Here is a 16,619-nt window from a genome sequence, read left to right as displayed (position 1 = left end):
CCACAGGCATAATTTCGTTGCCTCTTAACCTGTGCTTATTGTTACTAGTCGTGGGGATTTTGATTCATATGATTCCAGTGATTCAGACCTTTTAATCGGTTCACTAAAATGACATTTATCATTCACTTTATTTAATTAGATTCGACTCCTACGAAATAAATAAATAAATAAAACAACGAAACGTGTCTTTTTCTAATACTTTTGCGTGAAGGCCTACTTCTGCTCTTTCCGGGAAAAGAAAGCCAGTAGGCTATTTTATCAGTTACTGGGCATGACTTTAATCATTCGATAAAGAATAAATAATTAACTTGCGTCATTTTAATTATGTCAGAATTTATATTCTCTTCTTCTTTCGACGTAAACTTAGCGAACTGGACGAACCGTTCAATCGGTCAGCAGATATACACGAACGAAATGATCTTGTTCGGTTCTTCTACGATTCAGACATGAAAGATTCATTTAAAACAAATCGAAACGCTATAATTGATGCTCTTTCTTATCGTTTTGTATTGTTATACTGGCATGTGATTGCAATCACTGGGTTGCCTTTTTCAGTTTAACAGCCTAGTTTTTAAAGTGCTTTATTCTCTTGTGATAGAATTTGACACTTTTTCAATTCAAAACGTTGCCAGCTAACACAAGTGTCAACACGACAGAGGACTTGTTGAACTGTCTAGGAAAAAAATAACCAGTTTGTCAAGACATGTTTGTATGAACAAAAATATATTTAAGTAGGCTATTAGCCTGGCCTGCTATAGGCCTACATGATTTATAAACGCGATGCATTTCTTACCTTAACCGCATGGTGGTAAACAATGGGCGTGCCTACGGATATAGTTGTAATATAAAAAAAAGGTAAACATTGGTCCTAAAACTAAATCTAGGCATCATTGTTGTTGTTGTTTTGGAAGCTTAATATTCCTGTAATTTATTTTTATCTTAGTTATTATATTTAGTATTTTTTTTATGGCTTTGATAGTGTCAACTTCAAGCTAACTTTATTGTAGCTAATAATGATGACTGTTTTTTGGTTGCCATACTGTATGGGTTATGAGAGAAATTAAACTGTTGGTAACGTTTGTAAAGGTTGGATTGTAAAATAAATATGATTTCCCTATTTTTTCTTTCTCAATTCAAACCCCTAGGGTTGCAAAGTCCACAACTTTTTCAGTGTGGTGTGTGTATGTGAACAGGTGTTTGGTACTGTTTGCCCTAAATGTTGTTACACTTGGGTCTCCTGTTGCTGGTTTCAGTCCACAGTGCTTAAACTGGAAGGATTCCTGCAGACCAGTGCACCTCCAGAACATCGAGACCTTTGTAAACGGCTCTTAAATTCACGCAGTAAACCCAGGAGCCGTTGTGGAGATTCCAGACTGTGATTTTTGGCCTGGCCTCTGCTTCTACTGCTTAAAAGCTGAATAGAGGGCTGCTCAGACCGGACTGGTTGAAATGCACCCTCACAAAGACTGCTTTGTGCTATGATGTGCCTCTTAGTAATGGCCCAGCAACTCTCAGAGAAGGCTTAATGGTTGTCTGATGGGGGGAAAAAGCATGTTCCACTTAAATTGGTCCATTTCTGGATCTGTTGATCAAACACAGGCCAAAATCACAGATGCTGATTTGATTTACTGTATCGCAGAATACTGTAAAACTATTATCCTCTGTTTTTATTTGATTATGAGGCTTTATTTAATCTTCCACATTTTGTTGTGGAAATATAACGATGCTCAACACAATGGCTTTTTCTTTTCAGTTAGAGTGTCACTGCCATCTACAGATCAATAGTGAAAGTTCACTAAATAAATCAAATTTATTCTCAGTGGGAGCCATAGTACATTGCCTGTCAAGGAAAATAGTTTTTATCATTAATGTTTATTTGCATAGTAATAGGATTAAATTAACTAAGTTAATTTCCAATTGGTGAATATGCAGTGTTTTGTCTTCTCTAAATCCACGCCACCATCAATTATCTCTATGTAAACAATCAGCCAGCATATTTTCTCGTTCGTTTTTCTGATATTACTAATTAGCTAATGTGTTATCAGTTGGAACTGTTGGGATAATGCTTTGTCACTAAACACTATTTTTGCAATCTCACTGTATTATAATCATAACCACCTTTATCCTGCCACAAAAAGTCCATACAAATCTAATTTGTGCAAAACTGTCTCAAACTTCTGGAAAAAAATCAACACTTGACCCATCCCAGTTCGTGTGAAACCTGTAGACTTGGCAACCTTGGCTCTCCTTCACTTTATATCTGCAATAAAAGTGGGAGGGAACATGCATTTTGAACATTTATTGATTTGTTTGCAGCATATTCAAACAGCCATGTTCACTGCAACTGCAATTCTGATCATTGTGTTTACAGCTCTTTTTGCTGCTTTTTGTTTGTTGGTAGTTGTCCTAGTATACTTTGAGCTGAGAAATTCAAATATTCCTCCTGGAGTTGCTAATTCTGGGAAACTACATGCGATTCATTGTGTGTATGTTGGGATAAAGTGTTGTGTTGCATTCGCTGACAAATCTAATCGTATTGACCCATTTCTTGTTAAATTCTTAATTCCTTCTAAATACGATTGTATGTTATGTAGGATATACTCTGATTCTGGTTTTTATTCTGAATATTTTAGCTCAAAGCCTTTTTTAGTCATATTAAAGTGCTCAATACAAAGTCCATCTCAGTTATTTAATAACTCTTCAGTAATGTCTGATGTATTAAAACTGGGCAAAGCAAGTTCAATATGATGTTTTTCTGTAATCACAAACTTGATATTCTCTCAAGGGCAAAATAGAGCCATTCTGCTTATCTCAGAACATGTTTACCTCATTCAAAAGGCCAAGTTGACTTCTTTACCCCCTAAGTGGCTCATTTAATGACGTGGATATTATGAATTGGCCAATTATTGTCAACAATTCTCTTTTGCAGGGCCAAATTCTGGAGCGATTGGGGCTGTGTCATCAGATGAATTTTACACGATGGTGCAGATTTTTTATCATGGCCAGAAAAGGGCCAGTGCCCCAAGGGCTTCGTATTAAGGACTTGACCTTCAGTGGAGTTCCAGTGAGGGTGTATGAGCCTACAGCTGCCTCGGGAGAGAAAAAAAGGGGCCTGGTTTACTTTCATGGTGGCGGATGGATGTTTGGCTGTATTGGTAAAACTCTATTTGCATGCATAGACAGTAAAAGTGATGATGTTTTAAGTACTGATGTTTTAATAGTTTGTCCTTCCACAGATGATTACGATGAAGTGTGTCAGTATATATCATTGGAGAGTGACACCACAGTTGTGTCTGTTGGGTTAGCTGACTTGACATACTCAGTTTTATTTATAAATTCTGTCTGGTTGAATTTCATAATCTTATTCTGTCGTTTTTTTCTTCTCTGTTTCCCATATTTAGTTACCGTCTGGCCCCCGAGCACAGGTACCCTGCCCACTTGGACGACTGTGAGGTCGTGACTCGCCACTTCCTGTCAATAGCGGCAACCGATTTCGGGGTGGACCCACGCAGGGTGGCAGTTGGTGGGGACAGTGCTGGTGGGAACCTGGCAGCCGCTCTCTGCCAGAGGCTGTCGAAAACACAGGATGGTCATCTGCCATCTCCCTGTGCCCAGGTTCTCATCTACCCGGCTCTGCAGATGGCTGATTTCCACCTGCCCTCATACCAGCAGAACCACTCAGTGCCCATATTGTTCAGAGGCCGAACGGTGTTCTTTTTCCTGCAGTACCTCAACGGGAATACTCCTGTGAGCCAGCAGATTCTGGAAGGCAAGCATGTTCCTGCCGAGCTAAAACGTCACTATAAGAAATGGCTGGATCCAGATAATCTTCCACCACAGTTTAGAAAGGGAGCTATAAGTCCGCCAGTTATCGCAAGCCACGATGCTGACGTCTATCACATCGTCAAACAGGGCCTAGATCCAGAGATCTCCCCTTTACTAGCCGAGGACGATGTTCTTCGCCTCAATCCGCCCACCTTCGTCCTGACCTGTGAGTTTGATGTGCTGAGAGACGATGGCATTCTGTTCCAGAAGCGACTGAAGGATGTAGGAGTGGATGTCAAGTGGGAGCATCTATCTGACGGCTTCCATGGGATCATCGGCTTCTTCAACCAAGGCTGGTTGACATTTGAATCCTCTCAAAGGGGTATGGACAGCATTGTAAGATATGTAAAGACTCTCTGACTGGGATGTCAAAAGATTTGTCAGAATGATTTATAATATGGCCTGTTAAAAAAATATCATGATAAATGAATGAGCAAAAATACACTTTAACAATAGAACTCACCAGTCAGGTTCTGGAATTGAACAGTCTGGTTCATTTGATTGTAGTTCTCTTCTTTTCATCATTAAATCCATTAATTACACAATCTTACCTTTGTCTTGTATACTTTTTTCTTCATATCAAAGTTTGTTATGTGATTCATCTCATAGCTGGTTGGTTTGTTTCATTCGTTTTTTTTTAAAATCCCTATGGGAACAATGAATAGGAAAAATACTTAACAATGGCCGCTGATAAAGTGTTGCACTCTATACCAATTTTCTCCTTGAAAGATTCATTGTCATCCAGCAATATTCTGTGACTAAACCTAGTAAGAAAAAGCAGTCACATTAGATTTATCAAAGAATTTTGTATTTGATTTGCAATGTTTTTGATTGACGTAAGTGTTAAACTGCTTTTGTTATGTACAAACAATGCTCAATTTGTCCATTGAATCATGAATGATATTTCAGTATGTGACACACTTAACATTCCTCCCACATCGCATGTCCCTTGTACAGCCTCATTTGTATGAGACTGCAGTCTCATTTGGTGCTACAAGTGAAGCTAATTATCATCAATCAGAGTGTTAGTCAGCATTTGCGTGGTGTGTTTAAAGGAATCTGATGAAACTTCTTTTGCAGCAGCTGCTCCCATAGTGGCAGCAGTAGTGTTTGCTGTGTCCATGGCAACGGAACTCTAGAATGTCACCTGCTTTGACGATGTCATGAAGGAAGCCTGCATCATAACTGACCATCTAACCAGGTTGGAGGTTTGCAGAGTGTGAGGTAGTGTTTCATTTGAAGTAACTAAGGCATGCAAAAAATGGAAAACTCTCATGACAAGTGGAGCCAGCCTGGTTGGAGAATAGAGCAGAAGTATAGCAACAAAGTACTCATTGGTAATTGGGTGGAGGAGAAATTACAAGTAGGTATATTTTTATAACATTATTGTGTTGTGTGGGTATTCTTAACTGATGCCCAATATCTTTATGCACTAGTATGCATTACTTTTACTATTTCTGCCATAATTTATAGTCTAACTATTATGCTATTCTGAATTTAGTTATTTGAATTAAGTTTCATCTCGATACACCAAGGCACATGCAAATTAAAATTCAAAATGCCTGACGGACAGTATATCTGATCCAGGAACATTGTTTAGGGGTTCTTGACCAAAGGCCCAACTATTTTAAAGTCGACATTAAACGGAAGTTGCGATAATATTTTCTTCCATATTGTGACTTGTTTCTGAGAAAAACAGCTTTGTGAATGAGAAATTGTGTACGGCAGTAAGTTACTTGATTTTGTCCATCATGAATATTGTGTGGATCTTTTGTTAATTGCTGTGATCTAATGCTCTAAACACTGGTGACTTTAAAAGTCTGCAATGATATCTTACCAAGAGTCACTTTAAAAACCCAAAGAGCTGCAAATATCGAACATAACTTCCTATTGAGAGACTACAGTACATCATCAAATATTTGCAATGTAAATGATTTAGGGGCCATTTACACAACACCGCCTTTGACCAAAAAGGGAAACTTTTTATGTGTTTTGGTCGTTCATTTACACGACAATGGTGTTTTGGGGGCCTGAAAACACAAACTTTTAAAAATAGGATCCAAGATTCAAGTTTTTAAAAAAATATCTCACCTCAGTGTAAAATACAAAAACATGAATTTGAACAAAAACATACTCATGCGTATTACATGTTCAGTCTACTGGCCAAAACGCAGGCGTAATCACGTGTTTAATTTGACCGCGTCAACACGCACTGTTTGTCCGCGTTAGACACAGCACAAGTGTCATTATTGCCGCTAGATGAACCTAAAAAGACCGTAAGACAACTGAAAAGGGCATGACAAATCATCACATAAGGCTGACATCACACACTACGTACCAATGCATTATCCCTCGTGAACAATTACAACGTCTAATGTTTGCATACGTGGAGACCAGTATACCATTACGACATCCTTCATTAATAAACATGACTTCTGATGTTTGTATACGTATATACCAATGAGAGACATACGTACCAGCGCGTCACATATGCAAATATAGTCTCAAATATAGCAATTTCATTGGCTACTGTGCTTTTTGCCGCGTTAACGCGAACAACAAACAGTGCGTGTTGATGCGGTCAAATTTCACGCGTTTCGTTTAAAGACTATTGGCCCCGATCGCGTTCCATAGTTTCACACGTTTTGGTCCTATTGGCCTTCCATATGCGTCTTTAGTCGTTTTCATGGATCCGTGTGAACCAAGGGGGTAATCCATCGACCGGAAGTTGAAGCCGGCCGGGTGCTGCCATCTTGTAGCAGAACTTCACTTGCGTTAGCATTTCCATTGACTCCCATTCATTTTGGCGTCACTTTGACAGCGAATAACTTTACATCTGAGACGTTTAAAGACTCCATTTGTCCATTATTTATTTCTAAAGAAACACGACAATGTATACAGAGCTCCATTACCTTCTATGTTACATTATGGCCCCGTAGAAACAGTTATTGTAAAAATAGGCTAATGATTGCGTCATAACCACTCGACTCTCGGTCGCGCTGTACAGAAATTACCGTACAGACAGGAGGAGAAGCTCGCAGGCAATCGGGGGGACGTCCCGTCAAGGGAGAAGCCCATAGATAATGAGTCCATAAAAGCAACGGAATACTTACTCCTGCTCACTCACGCCAAAGAACTCTTTGCTCAAGTTCACCGTCTCTGCAAGATTAACGTTGGCAATTTTCACGCACAGCTACTAGAAGATTAACGTCTGTCAGACAGGTTGCTCACGTCATCAAGCTTAGTTTGAGTCGGTTTGAGTCTGCGCGTCAGGAACGGAAGTTTCTTTAAAAATCGCTAAAAATGGGCTTCAACTGTCTCAACTGAGTTCCAATGAGATGGCTCTGTCCATTTCTTATACTGTCTATGGTGTGAACGGGGATCGGTTTGAAAGTGAAAAGTACATCGTTTAGTACATCGTTGTCGTGTAAACGTACCCTTAGTGAGGATCTCATGAAAACTGTTGACCGAGTTAAAAAAATAACATAGTTGGTTTGAAATTGAAACCAATAATTTAGTTAGGCAATTCAAATCCAACATTCTTTCTTTAATTAAAAGTTGTCGATTTATTTTAATATTACATAAAACATATTTATAACATATACTGTTGATTATTTAGAGACAATTTCTAATCACTCGCGTTTCGAGTAGTTAACACACTACTTAAGCACTTGTCAGACTGCAATGTTTAAACCTTGAAAGGGATGCAGTTCCTCAGACAGTGCTCAGATCTATGCAAAAGTGATTAGCGCCGCTGATCAGCTTGGTCAGCACAGACTGGAAGCAGACAAATGGGATTGATGAAAGTCGTGCTGCAGTCCCCTAGTCAGGAACAGACCTGAGAGAGCACATCTGCGATCAATAAGGGGCCGTGAGCTCTGCTGAGCGTGGGATTTGTTTACTGAGTGTTTCAGTGTGTATGTGTGTGTGTGTGTGAGACAGTTCGCTCGAGAGTGCAAGACAGCAAACAGCACCAACAGGCTGGACTACACGCCCCACATGTTGCACAGGCCCGATGTTGCCATGCGGCGAAAGGCTCTTCACAGATCTGAGGTTTGGGACAAATCCATCAGTTCATGCATCATTTACCAAACATCACAAACACACCAGTGGGTAAATCATGTTCGGTTTTGATGACAGACGGCAGGCATACATAGATGTGGAACTCCAAAATATCAGTCCACTGCATATTGGAGCTCTGAACTATCACTGTAAAACCCTGAATAATAATTGTGATTCTGAATAATAATTTTGATAATGAAGTCACTTGAAGAGATTACATAACCATAAAGAATGATTTCACTTTTAAACTAAGTTGCAAAAACAATAGTGGTGGAGTGAGACACTTCTTTGCATGCTAATGCAAATTTCACTTTGAATATGACTAAATATTAAACATGCTATACATATTTTAACCATTGTAGTTAGATGTACGTTGTAAATGATTCGTCCTGTCCTTCACTGGGTCTTATAAACCGTGTCCATGGGTTTAATCCATGCTTTAGGGTGTTCCCACAAGGCTGTTACTTTCTCATCATGACGTCCCCTCCTCCCACTACCTGGTGTCACTCTATGATGAGTCGTACGGGCGGCAGGCCTCCTCCTCTCTGCCCACACTGCGCTCCTGGCATTCTGACAAACTGGCCTGGGTCCCGGAGAGGTCAGACCATCCAGTCCAAGGTATTAAGCATTCCTTTCACTCCAGATGGGGTTTAATGCAGTTCGGCCAGCGTTTTGAATTAATGTTGGAGACCATCTCTGTAAACCATTGTGAATATCAGTTATTTTAATACGCTGGCTTTTATTATTAGTCCAATGTCTTTTTTTTTTTTTTTTTTGAGCACAGAGAGAAAATAACAGTGTCAAATGTGCATGAGAAAATTATGTCTGATATCTTTCAATGGGTGATTTAAATCAATAGTTTAAATAAAAAATAAAAATTCAGTCATCATTTACTTACTCTCGTCTCATGTTGTTTCAAACCTGTATGACTTAATTTCTTATAAGGAGATTTGTAGCGATAGCTATTTCTACTAATGAGACTTTCGAGCTTGAAGTGATTTCCTGTTTTTTTAAGTAGGCCTAGTGGGGGATGAAGAACAGAAATCAAGTAGGCTACTTGAGTAAAAGTACAGATACCCTAATGAAATATTACTTCAGTAAAAATACAAGTACTCATTTTCAGTTTTACTTGAGTAAAAGTACAAAAGTACTTGCTTTAGAATGTACTTAAGTATTAAAACCAAGTACTGATCAATGAACCGTGTTTTAATGTATTCTAGCCAGCACTAGTCAGTAGTCTGCACTAATAAGAAAGATTAATGCAGACATGTAATTGGCCTACGTAGGCTATTGATTGCAAATAATCAAACTTTTTTTTTATTACCAAAACTTATGATACAATATTAAAACATTAAACTTCAATATACTAAAATATCAATTTAAGTTATAATTCAACTGCACAAATGTGCAGTCATGATTTAAATTTGAGTTCATTTACAACAATCAATACTAAATAACTTACATTTCGCGCCATCAGTTGTATGATCTGATATCCCGGTTCTTGGCTCATTTTGACTGGATTATTGAATCAGTGAGTTGTTGACTCAAGAACAGCTGCAATTAGATCAGTCAGATTTACAAATGAATTGTTCAGTGTAATTTGTAATTAAAAAAATCGGTAGTTTAAGTTATTGATAATAACCCTTCAACATTGCTCTTTTATTGAGTCATTTCTACTTGGTGACGCTAGTGGCACTGAAACGACATGTTTTTTATTTTATTTCTGCCTCCCTCTGTTTCTTACACACAGGCCCTCCAACTAAGTTTGGCTTGGCGGAATCTTGGCGGGCTCACATGCAACAACAGCGGGCAGTTGTGCCCACACTAAGCGTGTATAAGGCTTCATACCCTCTGCACCCCATCAGCACCTTCTGTCATTCTCGCCACGTCAGCATGCCCAAGCGGCTCTCCAGCAGTCAACACCCTGCCAACCACAGCAACAGGGACCTGGCACTGAAACACAGACCCTGCAGGCAGGTCTCCAGTAATCCAGCCCGCCTGCTGTGACCCTTACCCTTTGTCTCTCACCATCTTCAGCCCTCCAGTTCCACACAGACTGGACTCAACCAGGAGAGGGCTTAGACTACCTTATTTTATTGATCAGTGACTCTTAAAAACAGAATTAATAGGAGCATTTTGGTGTTTTTGAACCAAGACAAATAAAAGAGATACAATACTGCAATGTGGTCCAAACGTTACAATTCAAATACGTTTAGAATTTAAGTGAAAGTGACATCTGAAGGCCAAGTATGGTATACTAGGAATTTATCCTTTGCATTTTACCAATTTGCTGTGGCACCCGGGGAGCGATGGGGGGTTAGGTGCCTTGCTCAAGGGCACCTCAGTCATTCCCTGCAACTATTGAGAATCGAACCCACAACCTTCGGGTTACCAGACTTTCTAACCATTAGGCCATGACTTCCCCATTTAATGCATTAGTTTTATATTACATTATATTTTCTGCATGTCAATTAAAGTGAAAAGCTGAACAGAAACATTAACATGAATTTCCAAGTGTCTTAGTATTTGCTTTGTCCCATTTGTATATTTGAATGACAGCAGCAAGTTAGTGTAAGACCTGATGATCCTGTTTTCCAGCATGATTTGAGATTGATCTAAATAGCATCTTGTGCCTCTGTGGAAGAAAGAACATCTGAGTTTACATGGTCTCAAACTTGATAGACTGTTCTTTCTCTGCTTACTTTCTCTGTTGGTGTGTATTTGCAGGTCTATTTTTATGCACACTAGCACAATTCACTGTGCACGTGAGAGAAAAACAGCTTTTGTCATGTTAACAAAAACACTGCAAAAATGTTTTTTCACAGTACACGACCTGCTCCATTATCATGTGCACGCAGAATCAACAGTTCATTTGGACCACAGCGCTAGTTTAGATAGTCGAGTCATTTATCGACACTCTAAGGGGACTTTCATAACTCCTATCTCATTAAGTGTTTAATTATGTTGAATCAAAGTGTTTAATTACACGGAATCGGATGCTATATTTGACGTCCAACCATCTGTGTTCACACTTCTCCTGCTGTGTAGGTTTTATCCCACTGTGTTCTTCTGCTAGCCTTTGGAACGTTCCAACTATGTGTCTTTTTGTGTTTGTCACTGACTTTTTTTGTGGCATATTAGTTCTGTTGAGATTCCATCAGACCTTGAAATCTCCCCCACATGATGGTGCTAGAGTTACACATAGAGAGCAAGGATACATCACAGGGAATTGCATCACAGCACACTCTCCTCTGCATGCCACCTTCTTTGATCACATATGCATACTCGATTGTCACGGTGATTGTATTGTATACCCTCATTAACATAAACTGAATATGTGATTGCTTTGTTTTTGACAGCATAATTGCATTTAAATTTAATTAAGATCCTGGTCACACAAACACCTCCTGCTGCACATTTTGTCAGAACTCATTACTTATTGAAGTCTAACACAAGAACCAATACTTATTTTAGATGAAATCATTTTATTCCTAGTTCTTCAGAAGATACAGAAATGTGCTTGAAGAGGCAAAGCATTAGGTTCTTCTTTCCTTCACCATTAAGTCATTAGTTCTCCCTATAATGTTTAGTGGTATACGCACAAAAAAAGATAAGCTTTTCCTCTGGACTGTCCAAAGTGTTTCTGTGATTTGCAAAGAACCATAGATCCCATTCTCGTGACTACAAGAATTGTGGAAATGTCATGAAAAAATACAGTAAAACTAAATGTAATACAACCAATAATTTGCATTACATCTTATCTAAAAAAATATGCTGGTATCATGTAAGATTAACCATTGCATATCCGTGTGAAATGCAGAGAAAACAACTGTGAATATGTCAAAAAAGAAAATAGAAAGAAAAAGAAAAAGCTATGCATATAATTATCCAGCTTACATAAATTGTAGTAATGGCAGCCATTCATGTTGTTTATGATGCCATCTCCGCATTTGCAGTTCGGCTTTATTCTACACACAGTATTGATTGTTTAAAATTAGCCACAGTGTTTCAAAAGCGGTATATTTACTGAAACATTTTAAGCACTTGCACAGGACATTTCCAGGATTTAAAGGTTGATTTAGACATGAGGCCCAAAACAAACAAATAGCCTTTACTGCGACAGCAGATTTATTTATCAGTAAGTGCTGTGTAATTCTAGCTGAACAATAATTCAATGTAATAGCCTTGATATTTCATCTCAATTGCCACTAATAAGTACATTCCTCTAACATGTGCATAATATGATCCTGAGTGTTTGCTCTTACCAGACAACTTCCGACTCGAAAGGTCTGACCTTATTTAAACACGAGTTTGTTGAGTGGTCCTGTCGGGCAGCACAAGGATGATTGGAAACAAAATGCCTTTAGCCGGAGATAGCACTTTCAAATCCTGTGCAACAAAGCTAGGAGATACCTCATCTGCAAGAAACCTCAAGGTAAATTGACGGCTCACGCAGTAGATAATGTTGTCCATAGTCACACATTGAAAGGCAGTGCAATGGGGGAGACGTATCGAGGAGCATTCGTACCACAGTCGGGCCACCGCGTGGAAACGATACACACTGATGCCCAGAGGACTGACGTCGAAACGGTACAAGAAGTTTCTCACAGCCACAATTTCTGCGGTCTTGTCCCTACTACCCACAATCATGCTCTCTCGCCATGTGTTGGTTTTGGGATTGTAGCGCAAGAGGGTGTACCTCAATGTGCCCCCTGCAACAAACAGTTCATCATTGCAAGCTGTGGCCCGGTGAGCTACGGCAAACGTCTCATTAGGAAGGGGTGCAACAAAGGTCCATCGGTTTGTCCTGGGGTCGTATCGCTCAACTGTTGATAGGCATTCCCCTCCAATGGCATAAAGTTGGCCCTGCAGAGCCACGAGTTTGCAGTGAGGCCTTGCCTCATTCATGGGGCTTATTTCACTCCAAATTGAAGTCATTGGATTGTAACAGTACACTTTCTTTGAAGGGGTCGCTTCACGGCCCAGGCCTTGGAAACCCACAGCGATAAACAGATAATTATCCATGGTGCACATGGCACAACCTTTAGATAACACCTCCTGGGGAATGTGGGAATGAAGATGCCATGCGTCCTTATAATCATCGTAGTAATACATACCGCTGGATGTCTTAACTGATTCAGACTCTAAATCTGTAGACTGTGACAGACATTTACTCCAGTCCGGGGACTCCATATCTGCAACCACTAACCACTTCCTTCCTCTCATGCGTTGTGTTTGGATGTGATCACGCTCCCCTGCTTTCAGCCTGCCAAAGAGGCCTGGGTCTCTGAGGACCTGGAGGTAATTATCAGACATGACACGGAGAGCAGCTTGCTGAAGGGCAATGTGACCGTGTTTTTTAGCAAGTGTTAAAGTCTCCAAGCAGTTGCCTAAATCAAGCTTTCCTGCTAGACTCTCGAGTTCTGCATTCCCCATGTTCTCTGGAAAGTGTAAGAATTTTGCTCCGGCGACAGTTTCGACTTGTGGTTCCTCTGGCGCATCCAGGTTTGCTATATCAGAGTCTAACAGGCTTGAAGGGATGTCACTGGGTTGTGCTGGAGAACAGCTGCGAGGTGTTAAAGCCCTCTTTGTGGGTAAGGGGATTGGAAGCTCTGAGTCAACGGCAGCAGTAAGATAGCTGTCTTGGCGGATGACTACTTGCCTGCGGTACCTCACAGTCTCCGGTTTGAAAGTTGAGGTTGGCTCGTTAGTAAAACGTGGAGTAATTTCAAGATCTCTCATTATGAATCTAGAAGGTTGTGGACTTGGTGATCGGGAACGGTCCTTGAAATTGGGGGAGTCCAATGATTGTGATTTAAACAAAGTGCTGGTTTCATTTTGACAATAGACTGGACTGACAGACCGGGTGCGGCTTAAATCTGAGATGAAATGAGAAGAGGACTCTATGTAGTACTCATATATCTTTCCATGGATGCCTGTTCTACAAGTCCCTTGCCCATCCAAGATAAGGTCAGCATTCTCTACTTTGATTTCTGCTTTTGACTGAAAACTCGAGAACATACCCTGGTGATCAAGGTCCTGCCTCAACTCCCTGCCAACACCCGTACCAGCTTCCAGCTTCTTGACCAGGCACGGGGATCGCCGACCACTTGGACTTTCAGGACCTTTTTCGTTTCGATCAGGAAGTTGTAAAGTTAACCTCGGTTTGACATTCTTTGCCTCAATTATAGCCTCAGTTGTGTTGCTTGTACCTGAAGGTTCCTCCTTTGCCCAATTGTGTATGATTTCAGGGTGAGCCCTTTCCAATGCAACATCTTTAAGGGTTTCTTGCAAGGTTTTCTCTGGAGATGGTTGAAAATGATTTTCCCTGTCAGACACCTTTGCCGATTCACTCTGTGGTTCTTGCCCAGTATTGCAGGCGCTGTAGCTTCCTCGGGTAGCTTGCGCACCCTTTTGTTGAATTCTTTCACTTCCCTGACGTCTGTTTCGTGCCCTGGAATTGTAGAATCTAAAAATTAAGGAAACAATTAGCATGGTGGCCACAGACAGAGTCAGTTTGCCCAGGAGCTGCATGTCAAAGTGCACTCCGAGCAATTCTGCAATTTGCATCTCTGTAGTGAAATCTATGGTGGTCCGCTGGACATTGAATTTTATTTGAAGCCTCTTCCCAAGCGTATCCCAGCCAGTTTAGGTTGTAGTTTAGTATCTGCAAGCAGAAGCACACTGTCAGCTTCTCTCCTCCCTCAGGGTGACTAAAAACCTGATATGTACAACAAGAGCATTTGCATCCTGTGTTCTCTAAGGGCGGGGACCAGTATCATTCCACCTGGTGCAGGTGATCGCTATGAAAACACATCATCAGACCAAGGTTTTGGAGGTTTATCTAACCCCCTACTTTGCTCCAAGAACTATTCTATTGCCTATATGCAATACAAACTTTCAAACTGTTATCATTTTTATTTTTTCCAGTGCAGAAAAAAAGTACAACCCACCAAAACAAAAGACATGCAAATTACATTGCAAATGGAGTGATGACTGTGTTAATACCAGAATATCTTGTTTTAATGGGTGATATGTCTATATAACTATGAAAATAGATACCATACCCTGGCTATTGCAAACATAATCAGTGAGAATGGTCAATGTAATTTACTTAAGAGGTGGAGTTGGCTGATATACTACACAAATTACAATCATAAGACTATATGACCAGGATGCTGGTGTTTGCACAGTAAATGCTGAGGATCAAAGTTCTTTTCCATGAACACATGACAACAGTGTTGCTGATTAGCAAGGCTTTGAGAGATGTGAGGTAGCTTTGCATTCGCCAAAGGCATTATTTGCATACTCTTAGAAAAAAAACACTATGTAAAATGTAAGATATCATAACCTGTAATGCCAACAACTGTAATATGGTTGACTTGCCATCAGAGAAAATGATCAGAATAGCCATAAACACTTTGCTAGAATGCTGAATGCTGTTCTTGTGAGACACAGACTTTGTTTTGCTATGTGATAGCTGTCTTGTAGCTGCACTAAGGAAACATGAACCAGCAAGCTTACTCCTGAATAATTGACAGAAAAGTCACAAAGGTCCACTACCCCTCTGCCCCTTCTATCATGTGTCAAGTGAAGAGTTTTGGATCCGCAGACGCAATAGATTTGGCAACATGCTGTGGAAAAGAATTGTGAAATAAATAATAGACTGAAACTCATTGTGAGTGTCAAGTTAATGTCAGACCAAACTAATCCAGATATACTTTAGCCTTGTTGTTGATAGTCTGCGCCAAATTAATTTGTACTCAAGGGAGATTACTTCCTGGCTTGTTATAGCACAAATATTGCAACCTAAACATATGAATTACAGAAGATATAATAGACTATGCCATGACATCCATAATGGATTCCAGGTGACTTAATTTTCTCAAGCAACCCAAACAAAGTAAATCACTACTATTGCCTTCCAATTTTTAACAGCATGATAATGAGTCTTCAGGCAAAAAAAAAGAAAAGAAAAAAAAGAGAGAGATTAAAATCCAGTTTGTAAACTTTCATTACTGTAACTGACATATTCATTATTAATTTTCTTTTAATAAAAAAAAAAAAGTTACAGAAATTCCTGAAGATCAAAACTTTCAGAAGCAGCTGAATATATAATATTCATTTCAAATGTTCATGAGTGAAACATTTTAAAGTTTGTCTTACAGACAAAACCTGACAAAATCAATATAAATGTTATTATTATAGGCCCATCTTCCTGATTTTATTAAGCCCATAAAACCACCTGTCTCACCTAGCCTTTAGACCTAATCCTTTCATACATGGTGTGTCCAGAAAAGCTTGAATTGCAATTAATGTGAATGTAAAAAAGGAAAGCGATTACTTTGCACGAGGACATCCAGGGTGGTAGAGGACAAACCTAAACAAGAACATCAAGGGCTGAGCCGCATTCATAGCTGAAATATGAATTGGCAGAAATGGCAGCAATATTTCCATGTCATGAAGCATTGCTGTATACCTACAAAAAATTTTGGGGAAAAAGTTTTTGGTTTATAAAGGCAATCAAGACCATTGCATGTTATATACAACATATGAGAGAGAGAGAGAGAGAGAGAGAGAGAGAGAGAGAGAGAGAGAGAGAGAGAGAGAGAGAGAGAGAGAGAGAGAGAGAGAGAGAGAGAGTTTGCAAGTTGTCAGGTGTGTTAAAAAAGGATAAATAAAAGAATATGAAGAATCACTAGGCAAAAATATATGCTAATCAAATGAAGGGT

The 16,619-nt window shown here is 39.7% G+C and overlaps 3 protein-coding genes across 3 annotated transcripts; 2 read left to right on the top strand and 1 right to left on the bottom strand.

Moving 5' to 3' along the window:
- The first annotated feature begins 2,299 nt into the window (after positions 1–2,299).
- aadacl4 (arylacetamide deacetylase-like 4) lies at positions 2,300–4,375 on the top strand. Its single transcript, XM_056251383.1, has 4 exons — positions 2,300–2,508; positions 2,930–3,155; positions 3,237–3,300; positions 3,402–4,375. The coding sequence occupies exons 1-4, from the start codon at positions 2,332–2,334 to the stop codon at positions 4,183–4,185; spliced, it is 1,251 nt and encodes a 416-aa protein (XP_056107358.1). The 5' UTR covers positions 2,300–2,331; the 3' UTR covers positions 4,186–4,375.
- Positions 4,376–4,863: 488 nt separating this feature from the next.
- cfap107 (cilia and flagella associated protein 107) lies at positions 4,864–10,464 on the top strand. Its single transcript, XM_056251388.1, has 4 exons — positions 4,864–5,188; positions 7,768–7,878; positions 8,331–8,505; positions 9,638–10,464. Exons 1-4 carry the CDS (start codon positions 5,078–5,080, stop codon positions 9,892–9,894), a joined length of 654 nt encoding a protein of 217 aa, XP_056107363.1. The 5' UTR covers positions 4,864–5,077; the 3' UTR covers positions 9,895–10,464.
- Positions 10,465–11,734: 1,270 nt separating this feature from the next.
- Positions 11,735–15,535, bottom strand: klhdc7a (kelch domain containing 7A). The gene has a single exon (XM_056251377.1). The coding sequence runs from the start codon at positions 14,455–14,457 to the stop codon at positions 12,187–12,189; it is 2,271 nt and encodes a 756-aa protein (XP_056107352.1). The 5' UTR covers positions 14,458–15,535; the 3' UTR covers positions 11,735–12,186.
- Positions 15,536–16,619: the final 1,084 nt, after the last annotated feature.

This window comes from Rhinichthys klamathensis, unplaced genomic scaffold, assembly GCF_029890125.1.
Source record: "Rhinichthys klamathensis goyatoka isolate OS25496 unplaced genomic scaffold, OSU_Roscu_1.1 h1tg000082l_1, whole genome shotgun sequence".
Classification (NCBI taxonomy): domain Eukaryota; kingdom Metazoa; phylum Chordata; class Actinopteri; order Cypriniformes; family Leuciscidae; genus Rhinichthys; species Rhinichthys klamathensis.
The sequence above is the reverse complement of the archived record's forward strand: the minus strand, read 5'-3'. Positions and strand labels throughout refer to the sequence as shown.